General features: G+C 38.0%; 1 protein-coding gene across 6 annotated transcripts in view; it reads left to right on the top strand.

The window, feature by feature from the left end:
- The window catches only part of REPS2 (RALBP1 associated Eps domain containing 2), a 261,912-nt gene that overhangs the window by 119,552 nt on the left and 116,237 nt on the right, over positions 1-26,123 (top strand). For all 6 annotated transcript variants that reach the window (XM_036747200.1, XM_036747202.1, XM_036747205.1 and 3 more), the window contains exons 6-8: positions 16,648-16,786; positions 21,577-21,640; positions 25,713-25,855. In XM_036747200.1, coding sequence (XP_036603095.1) covers positions 16,648-16,786; positions 21,577-21,640; positions 25,713-25,855 — 346 coding nt within the window. The remainder of the gene's footprint in view (positions 1-16,647; positions 16,787-21,576; positions 21,641-25,712; positions 25,856-26,123) is intronic.

The raw sequence follows: 26,123 nt of genomic DNA on the forward strand, positions 1-26,123 counted from the left end.
ATGAAGGGACATTTTAGTGCAAAGAGAGTTGGACACAGAATCAGGAAGATCTGCATTTGAATTTTATCTCAGACAAATATTTGACTCTGGGCAAGTCACTTAACCCTGTGTCACTTCAATTTCCTCATGTATAGCATGGAGATAATCATAGTATGTGTTTCACAGGTCTATGAGAGAAGAAAAAGCAAGATGACATAAGTGGAGTGTTTTGCAAATCTTAAAGTGCTATGTAAATGTTAGCTCTTAATCCTTGCTGCTGGTCTGATAAAGTGATTGTTAGTACCCTTTGCCCCCTCTTCTGTCACTCCACCACTGTTAAGGAAGCCACACAGACTGAGTGCCATTTTGTGTTTTTGTGTTACCTGTTTTGTGATTTGCAATGACCAAAGCAAAGAATTCCGGAGTGACCCTGTGAATAACGAACCTCTCCACACTAGGCTGGTTCTCTGACTGCGGTCAGAGGGTGTTGTGTGAATGGTGGTTGGCGCTTCTCTAATTTAGTAGAACTCGCTTCAGCTCTTTTTATCTCATTGGCATAACCAAGTCTGTGTGCTTTCCACTGTACCACTTTGCTATTACTCCCCAGGGGGGATAGATTTTACCTCATTCTGATCCAAATTAAATACAGATTGGAAAGTATGCTAATTTTTATTTAGGGTGTTCTGGATTCAGAGGGGTAGTACTGAATATGGTAGTTGGGGCGGGGGGGTGGGGGAGAGAGAGAGAGAGAGAGAGAGAGAGAGAGAGAGAGAGAGAGAGAGAGAGAGAGAGAGAGAGACAGAAAAAGAGAACTAGCTTGATTCTATTCTTTAAGGTATTGTTCACCCACAGGTTATTAATGTCTTAAAAGGTATTTGGTAGTGATCACCTCTTCAAATCTGTGTCATTCTTCCCATGATCTGGGTCTTCTGTTTTATCAATATGTGGAGTTTGTGGGCAGGTATAAGAAAGTCAACAAATGACAAGCCTTAAGGGAGATAAAAATATGTAATTTATTTTTTGGCAAGGCAATTGGGGTTAAGTGACTTGCCCAGGGTCACACAGCTAGTAAGTGTCAAGTGTCTGAGACCAGATTTGAACTCAGGTCTTCCTGACTCCAGGGCTGGTGTTCTATCCACTCTACCACCTAGCTGCCCCTGTAATTTGAAACTAGACAAGAAGAGACCACAGTATATTAGCAGACACAATTATGTACACATCTTGTGAAAATGGTACTTACATACACATGAATTTGGTTTCTAAATTTTTTTAGGAGAGTATTCTTTAAAAGTTTATAATGTAAGAGAGTCAAGGCAAAGGAAAATGTATGACTTATATCTACATCTATCTCTATATATGCATATATAAGCATATGTATATAATGTTTGACTGTCATTATGTAGTATGTAATATATAATACAGTTATGCAATATATGTAATGTTCAGTATTTACAGAAAAATATAATATATACATATTTATATTTGCAGAAATACATATATATACATGTATACATATCCATAGATTGATTGATTGATCTATCAGTGCTAAACATGATATAATAAGTATATGTAATGTTCAGTATTTACAGAAAAATATATATATATTTATATTTATTTATAAATAATATTTATAAATATAAACAATACATTTATATATACATATATACATGTATACATATCCATAGATTGAATAATTGATCTATCAGTGCTAAACATGATATAATAAGTTTTTTTCTCTTTTTTTGTCCAGTTTAGAAAGGAGAATTCCATCAAGGAGATATAATTTAGATTTAGGCTAGAGGAACTGATAGAGAAAAAATGAGCTAATATGCTTTCTGGTTTTAAAATTTTTTCCTCTAGGCTTGGCTATGTCTCAGTTTTAGAGAAAAGCTGTTTTGGCCCATCCCTAGAGTTCTTCTTTAGTAGACAATAGACAAGGCTGCAGCTTGGGAGATGGGCAGTAGTATATGGGAGAGCATAAATACAATTTTACTGATAGAAGGGCCTTTGATATCAAAGATGCTTATACCATAGTGGTTTGAATACAGGCCAGCCCTGAATATAATCCACATGCCTAAAATTAGGGGAATACATTATATTATTATGATCTCTTTGAAAGGGGAATATATTATATTAATGTATAAAATATCAATTCGTAATTAATATATTATACACAGGGGATATTTACATATATTTATATGTAACATATCTATTTATATGTAAATATATTTATATTTTTACATATCGTTTTTGGTTACACATATAAATATATACATATATATATATATTCATACCTATATGAAAAGGAATACTGATTATAGACTGTATGCAGGTTTTATACAACCTGCATTTGGGTTTATATTTGGACCAGTAGAGCATTTGAGAGGCAGCTTGATACAGGGTGGCAAAAAGTGAAAACCTACTCTAGAATATTCTCCAGGGCCTTTCAGTGGGCAACACTGGGATCTCCTCCCTTTAGTAAGTTTGGATTCATGGCTTGGAAAGGAGGCACAGTGAAGTTCAAATGAGAGCAAGTTGTAATGCTTTAATTTTAGTTTTCACAGATGAAGTATTCACCTTCTTCAGTTTGTGGACTGTCTTTTAGAGCCTGCCAAGCTGACTTGGCTGGATTCCATATCTCAGAAAGGAAAATGCTACCTGGTTCAGTCATGTAGGTGTCCCTAGTTTGAAACCAATAATCTCAGAAAGAAAAACGTAGTTGTAAAATGATTTAAAAATACACAAGCTTAGCGATATGATGTTTATTGAGTGCAGATGATGTGTTAAGTAATTATGGGTCATTTTTTTCTCTTGCCATCCATAACCACAAGATACAGGGCATGTGCTAATCTGCAGTCAGAGGTGACGGTAACTCCTTGTATCCTTCCTTTCTGTTTGTGGCTCTATGATTCCATCCTTGCTATCTGATTAGAAGTAGTGATCGCCACTAAAAGCTGAGGGACAGTGGTAGTGTTGGTGGTCTCTGGGTAGACCTTAAGAACCTTGGCCAGAATTTGGCATTAGCAGTGATAGAAAACCCCTGTATCAGGTGCTGTATATAATATGTGGCCCTGGTCTTTCATAGACTTGGGTTCTATGGCAGGGATTCTAAATCTGGGGATCCACAAGGGTGATCTGTTGATAGATTTCAGGGTAGCTATGAATTTGTATGGGAAACACCCCCTCCTCCCAAGTACATCTTTATTTAACATCAAATTGAAGTGTAGTTAAGAACTCCTGATCTGATGCCTCATGGAAGAAAACATACCTACTAAGTGGACAACTTTTCTATTTTATTTAGGTTTATTTAGGTTTTGGATTGCTTTACATGTTTCTTCTGTTTAGGGTTTTTTTTTAAGATGGATAGGTAGAAAACATGTCCCATGGGAAAAGATATTTGAGTTTTAAGAAGGATGTGAAAGTCTTCAGCCTTCCTTCATCTGTTATGGAAACCTATTACATTTTCATTACTCACTATTTATTAGATTACCCTATTTGCACAGTGCTCCACTGAGATTGCGCAGAATAGATTATGGCCTGGTCCTTGCTTCTACATGGGTCTGTGAGAGTAACCAAGGACTGATACAGGAGTAGAATAATTAGCATCTTGAATCTATTCATAACTGATGTCTGTTTCTCATCAGGAGGACTCTGGCAAAGACAAGGGTCTGCAATGGCCACTCTGTGTTCCAGCCTCAAATTGTTAAACCTAATGCCCCCTTCCTTTTTTTTTTTTAATTTTGTTCTCAGAGTCAAGAAGCCTGAGGCTTAATAATTACACAAGCTGAGCCAGTGAATTGTTGGTAATTAAATCCTTCATTGCCCTGGGAAAAAGCTGAAGAGTTACTTTCTTACCTTGTTGATTTTGATGAGGAATGCTAGATTTCCTGATCTGTTTATGAATGGAAACATAATCTAATAAGCAGACTACTAGGCATGTGATGTTACCACCTAAGTGTTCATTTCCTACACTAATGCCAGGGCTGTGTTGACAGATGGTAGGTATTGCTTGCTATCATTGAGAAATCTTGTTGAGGAAATCTTTATTTCCCCTTTCTCTCCTCTCTTTTTTCTTCTCATTCAATATTTCCTATTTAATTCCCTTATTTTTACTTTTCTTCATATTTTCCTCCTCCCTTTTAACATTCTTCCCTGATAGTGCCTCAGCCCTTTAGTGGAACTCTCAAGCATGGCTTAGTTCCAGCTAAAGCCATTCATGCCTGAAGAAAAAGTTGACCAACAAACCTTTGTATGCAAAAGGTGATTAAGATTAGATTATTTCAAAGGGAAAATTTGGAACTCTGGTGAGTGGGGGAGGATGCTTGAGAAGGTTTTTATTAGTCTGGAGAAACAAAATCATGAGGGATTTGAGATTGTAGCTGACAAAAGGAGATGAGATTCTCAGAATAGATGTTAGGGTTGAGTGCTCTGAAAGACAGTTTGTTTTTTGAGACTGACAGTGAAGCAGTCTTACTGCTTGGTGTGTGTTAGAAGAGGAAACATGGAGGATTGGAGATGGTACATGGATTGCATAGAAAGGAGATAAACAGAAAAGGCCTGACACATTTCAAGGGGGAGGAATTATTTATCACGGCATCTCATTTAGACAGTGACTTCTTCATTTTTCTGTCGTATCTTCTGGTTGTTTTTTTTTTCTTCTTTTGTCAAAGAACTTTTTGGTATGCACCTAGAAGTAGGCTACTATTTCCTTCCTGCTTTTAAGGCCTGTCCTAGTGAAGCATCTCCATCTGTTTTGTGGGGTGCTGGGAAACTCAGGTCATTATTCCAGACTGAGGTAAATTTTAGGGGCTTAGAAGTCCTGTCTTTAGTTTTGATTCACTGTTCTCTTCCAGTGGATCTGGGTTCCTAGTTTGTATCATAGTGATCGTAGATTTAGAACTTAGAGACCTTTCTGGTCATCTACTCCAACTTTTTCACTTTTATCAATAAGGAGATTTAGGCCCAGAGAGGTTGTGACTTGTTCAAGGTCACAAGGAATATCAGATGGTGGAGACAGGAGACATTCCAAATCCATTCCTCTTGCTACTCAACCAGTTCGTAATACCCTTCCCTTTATTTACAATTGGTTTACAGAAAGAAACTTGGGAGATATGGTGTTTGGCCTCCTGAGTGGATTTTAGAAGGAAAGACACAAGTAAGGGGGGGAAGAGAAGAGAATGAGAATGTCCTCCTCATCTTTAATAGCAAAAGGGGTTGGAGTTGATTATTTTAAAGAGGTATGTTATCTTTCACATACATATTTATTTTAAGATGTTATATTTTGTGTTTTAAAGGGACAGCTCCTTTAGGTTTTGAGATTGACAGCTTTCGAACATTTCTTTGCGGAAATGAGGTGAGGCATGGTTCCTGATGTTTTGCAACATTCCACTTGGTTATCATGTGTCTTATGGAAAGTGAGAGACTGTCAACTAAATCCAGTGTTAACTTGAATGTTTCCAGGAGTAATCCAGGTCTCTTCAAGATGCTCATGCGCGTGAACTGATACCTCTTGAAACCTGGGAGAAAAATATGCAAAAACTAGCTTCATTACAATTCTCCCCTCCCCCCCCCAAATATTAGCCCTTCTTTACCAAACTGGAACATCTGGTTGTCCTAATTTAGTTTATGATAGCAGCTAGGTTGAGTGACTTAGTGGGTGAAAGGCAACCAATAAAGTCCCAATTGTTAGAGGTGAGAAATATTAGCACAGTTGATGGGAAGACTCCTCAAAAATTGTTTTGGAAACATAACTTCTTTTCCTTTTACTGAAATAGAAAGGAGTGTGTTTATGTGCGTGTGTGGTAATAACAGGAAGAACTGGTTTGATAGATTTTACAGGCATCTGCATTATTTCCTGAATCTTGACATCTTGTTTTACTATCTCCTTCCTTGTTTCACTGGAAAGCAAAGCTAGAATTATAAGCCATTTCTCTAAGGGTTAAAGGTTAGCATGTCGGTCAGACCTTACCACTATGCCCTGCCTATGGTCAGGTCTACAGTAAAATTAGCTCCTTATTCTGATGTCTCTAGAGGGGTCTTGTTCCCGTAGACATCAAACTTCTTCCTGTTTCCCCTTCCCTTCCTGTATTTTCTTTTAAGATTTCTACATCCTTACTTTTGAGAGTAAAGGGATTTTATTTAAATTGGAAGGCTAGCCTTTTCTTCCTTGCCTACTTAAAAAAACCAAAAATCTCTTCTTTTCTGTCTATTCCCTTTTGTGTGATTGCTGATGTATGCTAGTTAAATATTCTTTTGAGCGCATACTGCTCTGTATAATAAAGAGAAAGAAATAGTCACTCACTCTTGGGGAATCTTTGCTGCAGGGGGCTTATGTTTGAAAGCCCAAAATGTTTGCATTCTTTTTTCATAATGCAAGCAGTTTTTTTGTCTTTCTAGTGTAAATTCCTGGAGGCAAGAATTTTTCAAAAATTTTCCCAAATCAAATACTAGGCTAGGGGTTCATAACCTGGGGTTCACAGACTCCCAAGTGGTTAGCTGATAGAATTTAGAAGGATCACAAATTTGTTTCTATTTTGATAACTATATTTTAATAAAATTAATTTCCTTTGTAGTCCTTTGTAGTACTAATTTCCTTTTAGTCATTTGTAGTATTTTATGCATTTAAAAATATTATTCTGTGCAGATGTTTATAGGCATCACTAAGGTGGCAAAGGGGTCCACAACATAAAAAGTGTAAAAGTCTCTGGTCTAAGCCCTTTCCAGAGACAATCAAACCTTTAGTCTTTTACCTTGTGGCTTGCTTCTATAGCTGTACCCTTTGGCCCTTCCCTTCTACGTCAAGCTAGTAGTATTCACCTGAGAGATGAGTTGTAAAAGCATTATCACACTATAAGATTTTAATTATGATTTATTTTATAAGTTTTTTATTTAGCCTCTTCTTTTCCCCTTTCCCCCTTCTTCCCTACTACTTTCCCTTTCTTTCTTTCTTTCTTTCTCTTTTTACAACTTTTATTTTATTCAGAACTTAAGAAATAAAACAAATATTTCCATACCATAATAGAATAGAAAAAAAGATGATTGCACATGAAACTGCAAATCTATTATGTACAGCTTGCTATTCCTTTAATATATATATATTTATATATAATAAAGTTTTCATGTAATCTTTTTCTCTTTTTTCTCCCCTCCCCCCCACCCTAGAGATGGTTACCACTAGAGACAAATTATGTGTATATATATATATATATGTATTCACACACACACAAACACGTACACATATGTAAAACTATCAGTTCTTTCTCTGGATTCAGATAATGTCTTTTCCTTCTTTTTTTCTTCCTTTTCTTCCTCCTTCCTTCCTTCCTTCCTTCCTTCCTCCCTCCCTCCCTCCCTCCCTCCCTTTCTTCCTTCCTTCCTTCCTTCCTTCCTTCCTTCCTTCCTTCCTTCCTTCCTTCCTTCCTTCCTTCCTTCCTTCCTTCCTTCTTTCCTTCCTTCTTCCCTCCCTTGCTTCTGTCCTAGTGCACTGGCCACTGATTGGCCAGATGCAAACTTTTAACTTGCTCCATTTTTTTGGTTCTGGGACAGTTTGACTTTCCTTAGGAAACCTAGTGGACCTTTGCTCCCTGGGACTTAACCATATTAGTGTGTCACTAAGTGGTACTTGATAGGCTTTAGCCTTAGTGAAGCTGAGAACTCCCAGACTCAAGTGATTCACCAACTAGTCTCCCCCAGTAGTAGTGATTACAAGCCCTGCCAACTTCCATTTCCCAACTCCCTCTCTCAGTGGCTAGCAGATCCTGACCCTCTTTGCATCAAATTTGTGTCATTCACTATGGCCCCCCTGCTTGGGTGAAAAATAGTTACTCAGTTAGCAAACATTTATTAAAAGCACCAACTTTGTGCTAGAGGCTGGGGATACAGAGACAAAAATGAAACTTTAGTCTTTGTCCTCTGAGTGTACATTCTATTAGAACAGTCAAAATGAACATGAAAGCATATTCAAAATATACACAAAGTTTGTACAAGGTAATTTTTTGGTGGGGAGGCATTAACAGCAAGGGGAAGCAGGGAGGCTTCCTGTAGGACGTAGTCTTTTTAGCCAAATTTTTAAAAAAGTTATTCTGTTTTCATTTAATGGAACAAAACAATCATTCCCATAATACAGTACAATAAATTAAGATGATTGGACATGAAACTGCAAATCTACCGTATATAACTTGCTATTCCCTCTAAATATACAAAGTTATCATAAAAATTTTTTTCTCCTCTTTTTCTTCCCTCCTCACCCCGTCAGGGTACCATTAGATGCAAATAGGCATGTGTGTGTACACATACACACACACACACACACACACACACATATATATATATAAATATATGTATGTATATATGTAATGTAAAATTATTGTATATATGCATGTTTGTAAGTTCTTTCTCTGGATGTAGATAGAATCTTTCTTCATATGTTCTCTTATTTTTAATATGTGTATTTAAAATAGTCAAAATGACAGCCACACAAAGTCATTCCTAAAACAATATTACTGTATACAGTGTTGTCTTCGTTTTGCTCACTTTGCCCTTTATCATTTCGTGTAAGTCTTTCCACGCCTTTCTGAGAACGTTGAGCTCATCATTTCTGTTAGCACAGAAATATTCCATGACAACTATACACTACAACTTGTTCAGCCATTCCCCATTTTTAGCCAGATTTTGAAGAAAGTTAAGAATTCTAAGAGGCAGAGGTAAAGCAAGGAGCGGTGCATTCAAGGCATGAGGAAAAACTGGCACAAAGTCACAAAGAAGGAGGATGGAATATTATTTGTGAGGAAAAGAGAAAAATCCAGTTTTGCCAAATCATAGAATAGCTGAAGGGGAGAAATGTATAATAATGTGGGCCAGGTAGGAGAGAGTCAAGTTTGAAGAGCTTTAAATGCCAAATGAAAGGTAGGATTTGACTCTGTTATTAGCAGGGCGCCAGTGCCATTCACTCATGCTTCTCTCCTTATCCCGGCTCCTAATCTTCTCTACTCATTCTCCCTGTTGTATTATTTCAAATCCATTTATCCTTGGATTCTATCCCCTTTCACTTCCTGCCTCAAAGTGAAATCTGGTGGCAACTAGTTGGCACCTATGTAGGTAGACAGAGTGCTGGGTGTAGAGTCTGGAAGATCTGAGTTCAAATCTAGCTGCAGATACTATCTATGTCACCCTGGGCAAGTCATTAGACTCTGTATGCCTCAATTTAATCAATTGTAAAGCGGGTAACATAATAGCTTCTACCTCCTAGGGTTATTGTGAGCATCAAATGAGGTAATATTTGTAAAGCACTTAGTAGGTGCTTAAAGCAAAATAGTAGGTACTTAATAAATGCATGTTTATTTCTTTATTCCCTGCGCTCCTCCCCTTCTCCCCCACAGGGAGCTGGCCATTCCTTGTTCCCCTTGTCCCTTTAAGATATATGTTCTTTCACCATCATTCAGCAATAGTTCATCCTTTCAATTTGATGCCATATTTTGCTCAGATCCTTGTCGCTGCCATCTGCTGGCTCTCAGAACATGCCTCCATTTCTCTCAATGATTTTGACATCTGTTTTATGATTTTTCTCTCCATCTAATCTTTTCTAGCATCCTCAAAGGTTTTGATATTTACATTGACAACCCAGTAACACTATGGTATCTCAGCTTATGAACCTCCTCAACCACCACGGTCTCCATTTCTAATTAGTCATAGCCATGTACAAGTGTGATCAAACTTTAGGTGTCTCCATCACCTGAAACTGGTCCATTCCCAAGATCTGAATTCCGAAATTTTCCTCTCTGATGATGGTCTCTTATTCTTCTGCCTCTCTTACTGCCCCAATCTTACTCAACCTGCTTTTCACTTTTGTTATGATCTCTGATCCTTTCTTCTCTCCTTCCCTTTTGCTTAGCACCCCCTCCTTCATCACTCTTATTCTAGCTTCTCTTTCTTCCCTTCGAATTCTTGGTACTACCCTAGGCCTCAAATAATTAATATTTAGAGACCACAGTGGGGTAGGTGGAAGGTAAAGAGATAATTGGTGCACTTTTTTGTAAGCAGCTTGTATCTGAGGTATATGTGTGTGTGTGTGTGTGTGTTTGTGTGTGTGTGTGTGTGTACAGTAGTAATGGAATAACTTGGCTTTTACTGATGAAAGCAAAGCAGTGCTTATTTTGTTCAGGCTGCCAGCCCTTGCCAACTTCTATACCCAGGTTTTATAGCATATGTATGTGATTATGTAGCAGGCTTAACATTTTTGATGGCCTGCTCTCCGATGGGGACAGCCTATTTCCCTCTGGTGACTCACTGAACTGGACTTGATTCAAATGGGGTGAATGTGATTAAACTCCTTATGCTTGGGCCACAAACAGCTAATTGGGCATGTGGTGCCAGCCAGCTGTTTGGAGAGCTGGAGGGAGATGAGTTTTGATCTGTGCCTACAATCAAGTCCCTCTAGAGGGTGCTTGACATCAGGCAATAGAGAGTGAAGTATCTCTTCTAGCCAGCTGCATCGTCATTTTAGGCTGTATATCCCTCCTTCCATCTCTTGCGCATTTATGGATAGATAATGCAGTGCCCAATCCTAGTCTTTCCAGAGACTCTGTTCCCTTCAGTGCTCCTCATCATGACCCTCCCAGCATCTTCATTTCCTACCTTGGAGTGTCTAGGGGCAGGGTCAATAGAGGTATGGGACAGTAGAGATTCTTCTAACAGTGGGAAGGTTAGGCTTGACCCAAAGAGTTAGGGGTGGAATAAGTTTAGTGGGGTTAGTTGAAGAAACAAGAAATACATAATGGTCAGCATGCAGTTTTTATCCTTTCCACTACTTCTGCCCCCAAATAAAAATAAAAGTTCTATTAATTTTAAAGATAAACTGACTGCTCCAGAATAACAGAATTTTTGTTACTGAGGGAAGTGTTTTGCTATGATGACTTAATTTTACTTTGTGTATTAAGTGAAACAAAATTTTAAAGATACATGCAAATGAAGCAATAGCATTTATTTACTCTCTAAAGGAAATCTAGATAATGTGGAAACACATTGTTGATTGGGGATGAACGTACCAAAATATTATTTATTTTTTAAATCCATACATCACAGTAACCAAGAGTTAAAAATATGCTGGTCAGTGGAGAGCCCAAATATAGTATACTTGCCTCCCAAGCTCTGAGTCCCAAATAGATTGACCATGGGTCAAAATAGTTTAATAGTAAAATTAGCAGGTAGTTCGTCTTGGATCCCATGTCCTTTTCCAGCTATAGGTATATACCCTGTAGCTTTCTCCAAATCCCAACAAAATTTAAAAATGAAAGTCAATGAATGCTTGTAGACATGAAGTGTGAGAGCTCTACTTTGGCAAGCCCATATTTAATTCTGTCTCTGAGACTGCCACTTAATAAAACAAAGGTTCTGAGAAGTGGCTTGGATATGGAGTCTAGGGCGTTGCCTTTAATTCATGGACCACCACTGACTCTGTGGCAGTGTGGCACTAGATAGACTACATAAAGGAGAGATCTGGAAGAGATTAGTCTAGTGGGAAATGGTACTGGGATTTGTTAAAAGTGTAATTTGGAAATATGTAGTGGTCCAGTAAATACAGTGCTAACCCACTTTGATTTCTTCCTTCTCCAGATGCTTTTGCACTTACTTTGTGTAGCATGTAATTCACACCTTATTTTATGTTGTCCTATTCTCTAATTATCTGCATTGTGCAATTTACTATTTTATTACAGAAGTACAGAAGAATGCAGTTTATATGTTCATGCATAGTTCTCATTTACATGCCTGTATAGATGTCTCTGTGTACACAGATATATTATTGATTTGTTTGTTATTTCCTGGCCATATCTTCTCTTTAATGCTGTTTTTTAAGGGCCTTGTAGACAGGAATTTCCCATCATACCTACTGTTTTTATATCTCTTACAGCACTTGAATCAGTGATAGGGCACAGTAGGTAAATGTTCAATGAATGTTTGATTGACATGAGTAAGAATGCTATGTAATTTTTTAAAATAGCATATAATTACTTTCTCAATGACTTTTTTCTTCCTTGTAGCGGTAGTCACCTATTGTTTTGCTGATATATTGGAGTTTGCTCTTTTATTTAAAAACAAAAACAAAACAAGACAAATGAATATACACACTTTGGGGAAAGAAAGTTTCACCGTCTTAGTGTGTGCAAGGGGCTAATATAGCCATCTTTCAGTTTGAGTAGAAACTTCGTTTTCCTAGTTTCTTACACAGAAAAAATTCAGCTTTTGACTTAGGACCTTGTTCTTTAAGTGGAAAAAATCCTTGGGAAGGCTAGGTAATAATGACTTTAGAAATGCACAGAAACTTTGCTGTGAAAATATTCACTATAGGTTTTGGTATGAGACTGTAAGATTTTTTAGTAACCGAAATTCCCCAAAGGGTTTTATTATAAAGTATTATTTAACTTGTAAAGAGGTCTCATATCATGGATCTGAGGACAGTTTTCTACCATAGCTCCAAGGTGGCATTATGAATTAAGTAAAAATGTTACATGATTAAAGAAAGACTTTCTCTAAATTCAAAAGGACAGTATTCACGTTATAGTTTATGTAATTTAGTTGTGTTTAACTCCTTTATTTTTTCTTTTTCTTTTTTGTTTGACTCTTTTTAAGACAATAGGGAAATAGAGGAAAAAAATTACCTTTTTAGTAAGTTTTAAAAAATGAATCTCCATTAAAAAATAGTCCATTTTCCTAAAAGGAAAACTTGAAGCCCTAAAAATCTGAATTTGACTTAAATAAAAGTATAGGTTTGAATATTTTAAGTTCAAACACCTCTAATTCCTCTGTGTCTGAAAAATAAGACTCTTTTGTGTGTGTGTGTGTGTGTGTGTGTGTGTGTATATACATACAGACATATGCATACACAATATATGTGTGTATATACACATGTGTATGTGTGTATATATATGTGGAGAGAGAGAGAGAGAGAGAGAGAGAGAGAGAGAGAGAGAGAGAGAGAGAGAGAGAGCTGTGACTTAAATAGGGGTTAGTAGAATGTTTTTTTCCTTCCAGATGTGTCTCTCTTTAGGAAAAAAAAACCCTCAAAACTGGTGCCAGTCTTTGGATATTTCTGCCCATCCAACACAACCATAGTTGCTGAGACTGAATTAGAAAGCGTTTTGGTTGCAAGCCGGAATGAGCCTTTTCCAGAATCAGCTTTGACAGGAAGGCCAGAGCACAGTGCTAATTTAGGGGCAGATTGCTGTTGCAGTGCATGTAGGTCCTTAGCCCTTAGAAGTCTTTGTGGCCTCTGGGGCTCTTGGAGAATATTACCAATCAGCCAGCCAATTTGGCAGATGAAGAGTGTTTGGAGAGCTGTCCCACAGCTGGAATCCTTCCATGGGTGCCAGCCAACTCACTTTTATTATTTCTGCAATTTTCATCCCTGTATATATAACATGTTTCCTACTAAGTAGCCATTCAGGACAATGTGGAAGCCCTGGTTGCATTTTTATCTCTGATTAGATCAATAACTTTGCTATTTCCCTTTTAAAATCAATTAGCATTAATTTCTAGTGAATAGCAAATTGTTGTTTCCAGGATCTTCCACCTCTTCACTTAGTTGATCAATGAATTTATAGGTGAATACCTGCAAATAATCATAGGCTTTGACAGAGTTAGGATTTGAATTCAGGGCCCTTGGTAAAAAATCCAGCATTCTTTTAAAACTTTTTTCTTTGTTACCAAGAATATAAATAAACCTGTGGACCAATTGGAATAATCCATTCATCTAAAAGGTAGCTTGATATAGTAGAAAGAACACTTGATTAGGAGTCAGGAAACCTGAGTTCTAATCTCTCCTCTGACATTAACTCATGGTGTGACTTTGGGCAATTTACTTAACTTTCTGAAACTTTTTTTTTCTCACTTACAAAATGGGGTGGAGTGGGGTTCATCAGATAACCTCTGAGATCTCTTTTACTTCTGGAAATCTTTGATTAAACATTTTTGAGTGCCTACTATGTGTTCTAGTACTGTGTTAAATGCTATGGAGGAAACCTAGAAGAAGTGTATAATACTGTCCTTGACTTCAAGGAATTAACACACATACAACAATTAGAGGGTAATTAAAAGTTAATGTGTTTGTGTTGACCCTGAATTCAGAGAAGGAAGGGTTAATGTGGATTGGAGTATTCAGAGAATACCTCCTGGTAAAGGTAGATTTTGATCCAAACCTTGAAGGAAGAATAAAGATGGGTATTCTGGTCTCAGGGAGCAGCAGGAGTTCAATATAGTTTTGTGTGTTGGATAGATCATTAAGAGACTCACCCGACTAGAACAGAGTGGTGGTACTGTGTAGTGGGACTGTGTGGCCACTGTGATTGCTTTTGTTGTTGAGTCCTTTCAGTCATGTCTGACTATTTAGGACCCCATTTGGGATTTTCTTGGCACAGATACTGGAGTGGTTTGCTATTTCCTTCTCCAGCTCATTTTCTAGGTGAAGAAACTGAGGCAAATAGGGTTAAGTGAGTTGCTCAGAGTCATATAGCTAGTAAGTGTCTGAGGCTGGATTTGAACTCATGAAGATGAATCTTCTTGATTCCAAGTGCAATGTTCTTGTTTATAAAAGATGAAAGAATAAAGAGAGAAGAATCTTATTCTTATTTCTAGGCAGGGAGGCAGAAGAAAAGTGAGGGTCTAAGCCAAAGCCAACAGGCACAGAAAAGAAGCAGCCCCAATATGCAACATTTCCAATTTTGAGTCGAAGAATAAAGGAGTGGAGATTTAGGCTAAAGGTGGTGTCTCAGCCCTCTCAGAATGTTTATCTCTTTAATTAATATCTTATCACTTCTTGTAGAGTTACATTCTCCTTGATCAGACACACGTAAAGGCTTATTGCTGTTTATTTCTTTCACCTGTTAGTATCAGAAGTATTGAATTAACTCTAGGGTCAAGGTCACTGGTAGTTTCATACATCATAGTCCAGCTAGCCTCCCATCCATTCAGCAGCATCCAGGACTGTTTTGTGTGATGTTCCACATCTGGAATCTTGGTCATACATGTGGTTCACTTCAGGCAGTGCCCTGTCAGAGAATGCTTTATGAGATTCTTGGGCACATTTGGATACAACATGGTCATAGGCTGCCATATGTGCTTGGGTTCTCGTTCTAGAATCCTCCCCCCACCCCCATTTGCTACATGCTTCAGTCTGTTTAGGCAGGTAGGTGGTGTAGTGGATAGATCACTGGGCGAGGAGTCCAGAGCATCTGAGTTTCAAATCCTGTCTTAGTCATTTGCTAGTTGTGTGACTTCTGGGCAAGCCGCTTAACCTCCACTTGCCTCAGTTTCCTTATCTGTAAAATAGGGACAACCTGTCTCCCAGGTTTGGACAGCTAAGTGGCGAAGTAGATAGAGTGGTGAGCCTGGAGTCAGGAAGTCTCATCTTCCCGAGTTCAAATCTGGCCTCAGATATTTCCTACCTGTGTGACCTTGGGAAAGTCACTTAACCCGGTTTGCCTCGGTTTCCTCATCTATAAAATGAATTGGGGAAGGAAGTGGCAAACCACTCCAGTAATTTTGCCAAGAAAACTCCAAATGAGGTCGCAAAAAGTCAGACACGAATGAAATGACTGGACAACAGCAGCAACAACAAAAAAAATCCAGGGTAGTTATGAGGATCAAATGTGATAGTATTTGTAAAGCACCTAGCATAGTGTCTGATGCATAGTCAGTGCTTTATAACATAGTTCCTCGGTTTCTGTCTGTCTCAAAAATTCTGCCTCAGCTACTTCCTAGCTATCTAGTGATCCTGGGCAAGTCATTTCATATTTCTGTTTCTATTTCCCCATCTGTGAAGTGGGATAATCATAGCATATATTTCATATGGTTTTTGTGAAGATGACTTGAATATAATACGTAAATCTTTGCAAACCTTAAGGTGCTACATAAATGCTATTATTATTATGAATTTCTTACTTGTAAAAGAAGGTCCCAGGTGACTTTACCACTTCCCTTTTCTGGGTTATAGCATAGTGGAGTGCGAAGGGTACCGGGTTTGGGCTTAGGAGGTTTCAGTTTGAATCCTCATTTTGATATGAACTGTGTGACTACTTGTGACTATATTACTTTATCTTTCTGAGCCTTGGTTTCCCCACCTTATAAAATAAGGCTAATAAAACATATACCAAATCCTTGACATGGCTACTGACAATAAAGTGCTATATCGAGTTGTTTTTGTTATTGCCTCGTAAGAATGTGATGCCACACAACTGGTAACACATCTGTTCTGCAAAGTGAAGTACACTGACAGAAGGTGCTCTCAATTTGCCCCATTCTGTCTGCTTTTCAGTGGTAGAATGGAAAGAACACTGACTGGAGTCAGAAGACTGGGTTCAAATCCTGCTTCTGTTGCTCCCTGTCTGTGTGACCTTGGGCAAATTACTTAACCTTACTAGGCCTCATTTCCCTCAACTGTTAAATGAAGTGGTTGGACTTGATGATGTCTGAGATTCCTTCCAGGCCTAGATTGATGATCCCACTTGTGGCTTCTTGGGGATGGGAAGTACCGTATATCTTGTACTGTACCATAAGTGTTCCACTCCCTTCCTGAGATCCACCTGATGATGGGAGGGTCTGCAGGACAATCAATGCATATAAATAATTAAAAAAATTTCAGCTCAGTAAAGTCAGGTTCTCACTTAATTTTTTTTAAAGTCCCTTTCAGTAGAACGAGAACCCCAGGAGAGCAACAGTAATTATCCAGATGACCCGTGGAGAATAACAGAAGAACAGCGAGAGTATTACATCAATCAATTCAAATCCCTTCAACCTGACCTGAGTTCCTTCATTTCAGGTAATGATTCTTCTGGAGAGAAGACTAGGAGGTCCCTTTGTAGTTCCTTGTTCTAACAGAAATGCAAAGTAAACCCATTAAGGTCTCTGGAAGGGGGTCAAAGGGAGAGCCGATGGCAAGCTTCTGTTATTTGTTTTTTGTTGTCTTTTCCCTTGTGTGACTTAATTATTTTACAATTATAAAAGATGAGGAAAACCAGCAGAAATCACATCCAACTGGACAAATCCTACTTCAATTTCAAAAGCATTAAGTGGAAGCTGGAGGGGACTTGTCCCCTACATTAAGTTCTGATTGAAATCAGCTCTGATGTCAACATTTCAAGATTTCTAAAAGATGTTTAATTGCTTAAGAGTAGCAACAGTAGTAATAGTAATTATAGCTTACACTTTACATTTTCCCAAACTCTTCACATCTGTTATCTTTTTAAAAAAATTTAAATAAATTATTTTCCCTTCCCTCTACGCCCCGCAAATTACAATGTATAAACAGTTGTTGCTACAATTTTTGAGAAAATGAATGTTCAGTGGGTCTTCTCAAGCTACATTTCATCAGCATAGGCTGGATCATCTTCATGTTCCTCATGTTCTTTGCTCAGATCTTTCTTATCTAATCTTTTTTGTTTTAAAATTTTTTTTCAGTTAAGAAGCATTTATTTTCTTTCCCCCTTCCTGCTGCGGGAAAAACCCCACTTAAAAATATGCATAGTCAAGCAAAATAAATTCCTATGTTGGCCATGATGAAAAATGTCTTTATCCTTTAATCTTCCTAAGGGAAAATGAAAAAAAAAACAACCAGACACAAAAATGGTCATAAAAAGGCCAATAAGATATAAAGCTTCAAGTTTGTGCCTATATAGCAGCCCCTCTGAGTTAACGTTAGGAGCTTGTCATCCTACTGGCTATCACTTTGAGGCTTTGAGGTGAAGAATGGATATTGTATATCCACCAATGATTTTTCTTTTGGTAGTGCTACAGTCACATGGAAGGAGATACCTTTATTTTGCTCTGCAGGGACATGTCTTCCTAGGACAACAAAATAAGCATTGAACAGGACTGATGACTGAAGTAGGGGAGTACAATGAGTGCTGTGTTTGTGAAGGATAGTAATGAGCTTGAATTAATTATGGATTAATTTGAGGTGACCAGATACCTTAATGTACTCTTTAGGCCTAGTTTCCTGCCTTGAAATGCAAATTACTTGTGTATGTTGGAGAGGCTTCCTGGCTTAGTGGCTCCCCAAGTGTTCTTGGACTCGGGCAGTTATGGATTTGAATGCTGCCTTTGACACGTACTAGCTGGAAGACATGGGCAGTTAGTTTGTTTAACTCCTAGTGGCTGAGGCAAATTATGAACTAAGCTATAGAGGAGTTGCCTTTTTGCACAGGTGATGGAAGTTCCTACATGGAAAGTTCCATACAAATATGGAAGCAAATAAGAAAAACAAAAACCAAAAAATGGATACCACTTTCTCTTTAATCTCTGCACTTATTTCTCTGATAACTCCTTTTATCTTTCTTTTTCTTGTCCATCCCCCATCAGGCCCCCAATACTCTGTCCTTAGCATGCTCCACCCCTTTTTGCATTCTTCTTTCTCTCCTCCTCCTTTTTCTCCTCTTCCACCTCTTCAGTTATTCCACCTCCTGCCATGACTTCATTTAGCATTTCTGTAGAGTTGATTCCAAGAGTTTTATTTCCAACTCTGACCTCTCTCTTGAGTTCTAATCCTGCTCTTCTAAGTGCTTGATAGACATCCCTCCTTGAATGCCTCCCTCCCACACCTAAAGCTTAATATATCAGTGACTGGACTGAATTTCCCCTTTAAATCTACCTGCCTCTCCCCTCCCCGACTTAACCATTTCCCTTAATGGCACCATCATTTTCCTCCTCAGCCATACTCAGAGTTATCATTGAACCTTCCCTCTTCATTTTCCCCAATATCCAATTGGTCCCCAAGCCACCAGTTCCAGTTTAGATCTTTTGGCATTTTGCCTGGACTATTAGAATTGCCTTCTGACTAGTTTCTTTGCTTCCATTCTCTCTACAACCCACTGCTGGTTTATAATCTTGTAGGGGAGGTAAGACATGCTAACAAATGAATGCAAATTAGGATATAAGTATAAAGCCAAGGTATAAAGAGAATGCTGTGAGAATACTTATGATACTTAATGCAAGCAGGAGGCATGGAAATGAATTTAGATTGACTACAGATGCACATATGGCTTCCCTCTGCTCCCAGATTCAGTCTGATCCTAGTATCTGTGGCTATAGGCCAGCATTGGCCCAATCACCCTCGGGGGTGTCTGGGACCCGAACTTGTAAGCAGGAGAGACAGAGGTGCAAAACTAAATGGAGCTAGGGAGAGGAAGAGGAGGAAGAGAAAGACAATGGATGAGGGGAGAGTGCCTTATAATTATAAAATAATTATTTTCCTGTGTGGCTCAAACTGGCTCTTGAAGAATTTGTTAAGGAAATTCCAAAAGAATAGTTCCAAAAATATTTTGAGAAAGGTGACTATTTAGAAGGAGAGCACCAAAGTGAAAATTCATGTTGTATGCACTGTAGTAGGTCCTTATGAAAGATGATTACAGTGAGAAAACACTGCTGTAGTGACAGTGGCAATCCATCAGATGGAGAACCAGCATGTGACAGTGGAAGTCAGGAAGATTTGGGTACGGATTCCACCTCTTGATGCTTGAGAGTTGTGTGAATATAGGCATGACCCCTGTGAACCTCAGTTTCCTCGTCAGTGAAATGGGGATAATATTTTGTTCTTAAGCTCAAGTGAGAGTGAAAATTAAAAGCTTTAAAGCCTGATTTAAATGGCAGTTATAATAAATCAATGTGCAACTCTTGTGGCTAAAATAGACTTGATTTTTGTGGATTCATCCTCAGTCAATGCTGTTTGGCTTTGAATTTGGCTAGTGCTCAAGTGGAAGATTTGCGGCTTTTTGGCAGTGTGGGAGAGGAATCAGAGCATAGATCGTCTAGAGTGAGTCAGGTTTGGTGCATGTATTTTAAAGCCAAGACTACTCTCTATAATATCAGAATACAAGGAGGGAGGGGGGAAAGGGAATAAGCATTTTGCTAGGCAACGTGCTCAGTGCTTTACAAATATCTCATCTGATCCTCCCAACAGCTCTTTGAGGGAGATGCTATTATTTAATCACCATTTTTATAATTAAGGAAATTGAAGCAAATGGGTTAAGTGACTTGCTCAGGGTCACTTAGAGTACAAGATGAAGCTTCTAATGTCAACAATTCAGGAAAACAGAAGGAAGACTGTCTGATTTCTAACACAGAATTATTAACTTGTTCTCTAAGTACCTTTGCTCACTGCAGAGATATTTGCAAGTAGTAAAAAAAGAAAGTTAAATAAATACTTCTTTGGGTAGGTTTCTCAGAAAGGTAACAAATGGCCTTGTGTCCCCAAAGGTCTCTTCAAAAGATGCTGGCCAAACATACCCAAAGGGACTTTTCTTTTTGTTTTTTTTGTTTTTGGTTTTTTTTTTTTGGGGCAGGGCAATTGGGGTTAAGTGACTTGCCCAAGGTCACACAGCTAGTACATGTGTCAAGTGTCTGAGGCTGGATTTGAACTCAGGTCCTCCTGACTCCAGGGCTGGTGCTCTACTCACTGCGCCACCTAGCTGCCCCCAAAGGGACTTTTCTTAATCCCATGACCCTGAAGTACTTTCACCTTTGGAAGTTTTATAATATGAATAGCGTAAGAATTTCAGAGAAGTCAGGCAAGACCTTATTCAGTAGATCAATACTTCATAATGTAAAAGCCTTGAATAGTCATTATTTAGCCCTTTTAAACATATGAACTTTAGCATTAATAAAATAGTTTGAGTATTGTGTTTGGGGTCATGTTTATTAAGTTAGTAAGTGTGTGTAAGGACCATGACTTTGTATTACGGCTCTTTTTATGGGGGTAAGTGGGAAAGGGAATCAGGTTTAACTTACATAATTTTGAATTATTTTAAAATATAAATTTAAATATGTGTATAAATAAACATATATATAATATTTGAATTACATTTATGTGTGTATGTATGTGTCTATTTTTTTTGGAAGGGAGAAGGCAGGGCAATTGGGGTTAAGTGACTTGCCCAAGGTCACACAGCTAGTGTGTCAAGTATCTGAGGCCGGATTTGAACTCAGGTCCTCCTGACTCCAGGGCCAATGCTCTACTCACTGTGCCACCTAGCTGCCCCATATGAGTATATTTTTGAGGAGTTTAATTTAGTACAGTGGTGTTCAAACTCTTAGGTATCAGGGCATTTTTACACTTTTAAAAATTATTGAGGATCTCAGAGCTTTCGTGTATGTGGAGAGTGAAAATTAAATAGATTAAATAAATAATAGAATACTAGAAAAATAGAATTAAATAATAGTAGAATAATTAAATACATAGTAGAAAATCAGATCTGTTGATATTTATATTAGAAATTAAGGTTGATAGAATTTTAAAATATTTTAGTTTTATGCATTGAAACTTTTATGCTTTTTTTTAATGCGATGACTGACTGCCAAAGGGGTCCATGACACAAAACAAGATGAAGATCCAGCATATTCTGACTTCTGGCCATGTTCTTTAACCATAGGATGGCTTTTCTTGGCCTAATTACTTTCTGTCAAGCTGTTAAAGTTTGAGAAAGGCAGATTTCACTTTTGATCATGGGAGTGCTTGTTGAATTCAAGATGGGAAGGGCCATGCAAATTGCTGCAAATGAACATTAATGCCATATCAGACGCATAATCAAATTGTTTAAAGAGTGTGATTTTCTATAGGTTCCCTGGCAAAGAACTTTTTCACCAAATCCAAGCTGACTATTCCAGAGCTTTCTTACATATGGTAAGTAAAACTGAATCATTAGTCCTTTAGGCTGATTAATCAGTTCTTTTTTAAAATGCAGATACCTTAGCTAGTTTTTTAATGGGCTGAAAGAATACTATTTTAAAGGAACTTTTAAATTTTATTTAATACTTAATATAACTCCAAAATATTGTTCTCTCATCAAGATCACACTAGCTGTATGACCCATGGCAAATCACTTAATCCTTCTGCCTCAGTTTCCTCATCTGTAAAATGAGGAGTTGGCTTTTAAGGTCCCTTCTGGCTCTATATCTATGATTCTGTGATCAGATTTTCCATACTAAGCATTAGAGGATGTATCAGAAGTTCTCTCTGGTTTATTACCTCTCAAGTATTTCACCTTTCCAGTGAATTACCTAAAGAACTAGTTAAACCCATGTTTTTATATGATGATGATGATGACAACAGTGATGAAACCAATGACCGACTGGCTGATGTGTAAGTCAAGTAATGGCTTGCAGTGATAAAGTTTAATTTAAAATATTTTAGCTCTGCATATTTGACTTGTATTTTGTCAGATAAGCCCTAATTAATACCTAATGTTTAATAAGTACAGCTGTGGAATTCATCAGCGCTTTACTAACAAGCCAGCTGATTTTGCTTTTGGTGAGCTTGTTTCAAGAATGGTGCAGATGGCCCGATTTGCATTTATGAGAACCATTCGGTGCTTCTGTAAACCTCACTGCATTGTGTGGACCAGTATCTTAACTTCAGGCTGGGAAGAGTACCAAAAAACTATTCTAAGCATTAAAAAACAATTGCCGATTAAATACATATAAAGCATTCTTTTTTTAATGATGAAAGGTTCATTTTTTTGTTTTGTTTTAATTATTGGGTAAAATTTCTTGCCGTCTCTGTGTGTACATCTATTTGGTGACAATGGACAGTGCTGTCAATGAAATTTGTGCCTTCCAAAGCTTCTCAGATTCTGAAACTGTATTTATATTCAATCTACTCTGATACTAAAACCTGAGAGGAACTTTAAAGCCCTTCCCTTTCTTAGCCAAGTGCAGTGGAAGCTAAAGTCAGTCAGTAAACATGTCTTAAATGCCTTCTGTGCTAGGCACTGTCCTATCACCTTCTAAGACAGTACACAGAGGAGCTTTTGGGCTCCAGTCTCTAGGAGGTTCACTCTTGATCCCGGCAGCCAGAAGGACAACAATGGAGACATAATAGGGGTTATTTAATTTCTTTATTCTTCTCAAGGGGTCCTGATAATGGGAACATCAACTCCTCTAGCATCCCCTAATTACTCTTCTCTTGCAGGGCTAGGCAAGAATGAAAGTAAGAGCACCAACTCCTACAACATTCCGCTAAGTCTCAATGGGGGTCAGTCGAGACAAGCACAGATTTCCAGCTTTCATTTCCCCCAAATCTTTCATGGGGGCAGGTCGAGGCAAGCACAGCACTTGCATTCCCCACTTACTGACCAGTGCGCACTTGATTTATAGAGGAACAGACAAAGAAGGCATTTTTGCCAGTAGTAGCCTCACAAGTTTATGTTAACTTTAGCAATATCATGGTGACTTAGCATAGAACATGTGCAGTGGGCTGTTTACAACTTAACTGCAATGTTTATGTTATCCATCCTTATATCTCACCGAGCAACTGCAGTGAGCTTGTTTACAACTCATGATCCTGGGAACTAGTAGATTGTTTATGGCCATGGATCCTGGGAACTGGTATCTTAAAAAAGAAAACAAATCCACCTTACATGCAATTATACTATTATATGTATTATAGTATTATATGTATGTAATATTATCTGTATTATCTGCATTATATTAATATATGTATATAATATATGTATTATAAAGGTGATACCTTTGACTTTTTTTTTTGAGTAGCTTCAATGGGCTACAGGAGAAAAATCACTGCATCTTTGTCCCGATAGATGATTGTCTCAGATTATCTCTTGACAAGCATTTGGTTCCAATAAAAATAATGTATAAGACAAAAATAACATAGGATTTACTTTAGATTTTCCTTAAACAGGATCTTCTTTTCTAGTACCATTAAGAGTACATATTATCTTTCTTTTATACTTGTCCTGACATCTTCTCAAGAACCTAAAAGCTGATTGAGCTGGGGATAGGAATGAGGAGAGGAAAGGTTGAGCTTATGGGGGTGTTAGTGCTCTGACAAGTGAATTTCCCTTGTTGTGGCTATATAATACTCTGAATGCCCAGTTCACTGTGAAGCAATAGTTGAAGGCAAACTAATTCTCTCAAGATAGCCCTTTTGTTTCTGTCTAGATTGTCTAGCACCATCCTTCCCTCCCTGTCTTTTAAGACAATGTTAACGTTCAACAAATACTTATTGAACACGAAATGTCTTAACAGTAGGGAATTCTCAAATGACGGGGAAAAGTCCCTGAACAATTTAATGGCCCTGGGGTCCTGGCCAACAAGTATCTCTATGTGTTTAAAAATAAGAACAGGATATGTGGTAATATTTCCCACATACTTAACATTACCCATACTTACTACATAGCCACAACACTGACTTGACATTTCCCAACCTAATTGTTCTAAGCCTTCATTCTAATCCATTTAAATAATTGTTAGGCATACTCCATCACCCTACCTGCTAATCATTTTACTGTGGCAAATGTAGCACGGTACCTAGAACATTTAACAAATGATTGTTGGTTGATTTATTAATAGGAGGGAGTGTTTAAAGAAATTAGAGCTGGAAAAGACTTGTCTGTCTTTCAATCAGTTCAGGACTGTTGGTCCACTTGTCTCTTTCTAGCCTAGGTTTAATAATTAAACTTTGATAATAATAATAAATAAACTTAAACTTTAAGTGCTCCTGAGGATGGACTTGGCTTGTATCTTGTATTTGTATAATTCCTTTAAAAGTCATAAGGCATTAAGTACTGTCAATAAGAGATCAGATAAGGTTTTTATTTTTTTGGATGCATTCTGGAGTAAGTGACTTGTACAGGATTGGACAGCCAGTAAGTATGTGAGGCCGTATTTGAACTCAGGTCCTCCTGTACCACCTAGCTGAGCAGATGAGGTTTTCAGATGGAATGTGTATTTTAAATCTTAAATCTTAAACTTAAGCTTATCAGTGGGGCTGCACTGGTGATCTCAATCCCTCCACAATAAAAAGTAGTCTCCATGAGTTGCTTTCTTCCCCTCTCCCCTAAATCATTCACCTGGCGGCCATCCTTCAGATGGTACTTAGCAAGACTGGACTAGGATGGGAAATAGTCCCTCCATCACCTGGCCTATATTTATGGTTGGACCACCCAAAGCTTGCATTCCACTTGCAGAATATTGAGCTATCATACATGAGGCAGGAGGAGAGGACTTGGATGGAATTTGCCCAGAAAACTAAAGAAAGAACAAAATAAGAAATATTGCAACCCACCTCTTATTCTTTTTTACTCTCAGTATTTTGCTAAGTTTGGAGTTTATAGTACTATGCTTTTAATTTTACTAGGTCTAAGGCCCTTCCTCCAAGTGGGAAAAGGGAATTGTTTTTCCCCTTCTGTTCTGACCAAGCATTAGAAAGTGTGAGGAGACACTATGTGATGCATTCGTGGGATCCTAGGGGTTGAGCTTAACTTCTGTACCAGTTTGAGGTTGCTCCTAGTAGAGGGCTTCACACAATGAAAATCCAGCCACTGTGAGTTATCTGCAGACTGACTGTGAAGATTCACTGACCGTGCACTGAGGGCCATTGTTTTCTTCTGTAGCTTCTTGGTTTGCAAATTTAGAATAATAAAATTTTCTAGGGCCTTTGTGGCCTTGCTGATTAGTGCCTTTCACATATAAATTACTATGTGAATACAAACTATTATTTCATCATAGTTTTTTTAAAAACTTAAAAACTTTAAACATTTTTAAAAAACTTTAAAAAATTTTAAAAAGTAGAAAAAAATTTCCCCCAGAGATATCAAATGTGAGCATTTTCGGCCAGAGCCATTTGGGGGCTGCCTGATAGCAGCTAAAGAAGTTTGGAACCTGGTTGTAGGTGTAATGGACTAAAGGTTCCCTTTGGTTTCTAGGTGTCAGGTTGTCATTTATGTTGTATGCAGGGAACTCAGTGATGTGGACTGTGATGGAGCCTTGACACTGCCTGAATTCTGTGCTGCCTTTCACCTCATCGTGGCCAGGAAGAATGGCTACCCGCTGCCTGAATCTCTGCCGCAAACCCTACAGCCGGACTACCTGCAGAGCGGTGAGGCTCGATTGGAAATCTTTGAGTTTCCAATTGGATTTTCTGAAAGTTGGTGATAACATTTCTTAAAATTGGTAAATTTTGTGCTTTTCATGTGTATGATCTTTTAAAATTATTTTTCTCTCCCTATAAAATATAATAGAATTACATAGCTGATCAGAATTCCCAATTGAATGGTTCAGAGGGGCCTGAAGAAACCATTCCTTGTTTTCCTGTAAGCTGTTCCCTATTCTGCCCTCAAAAGTCCATGATGCCCTCCTTTGGAAGA

The sequence above is a fragment of the Trichosurus vulpecula genome, chromosome 2 (assembly GCF_011100635.1).
Source record: "Trichosurus vulpecula isolate mTriVul1 chromosome 2, mTriVul1.pri, whole genome shotgun sequence".
Taxonomy (NCBI): domain Eukaryota; kingdom Metazoa; phylum Chordata; class Mammalia; order Diprotodontia; family Phalangeridae; genus Trichosurus; species Trichosurus vulpecula.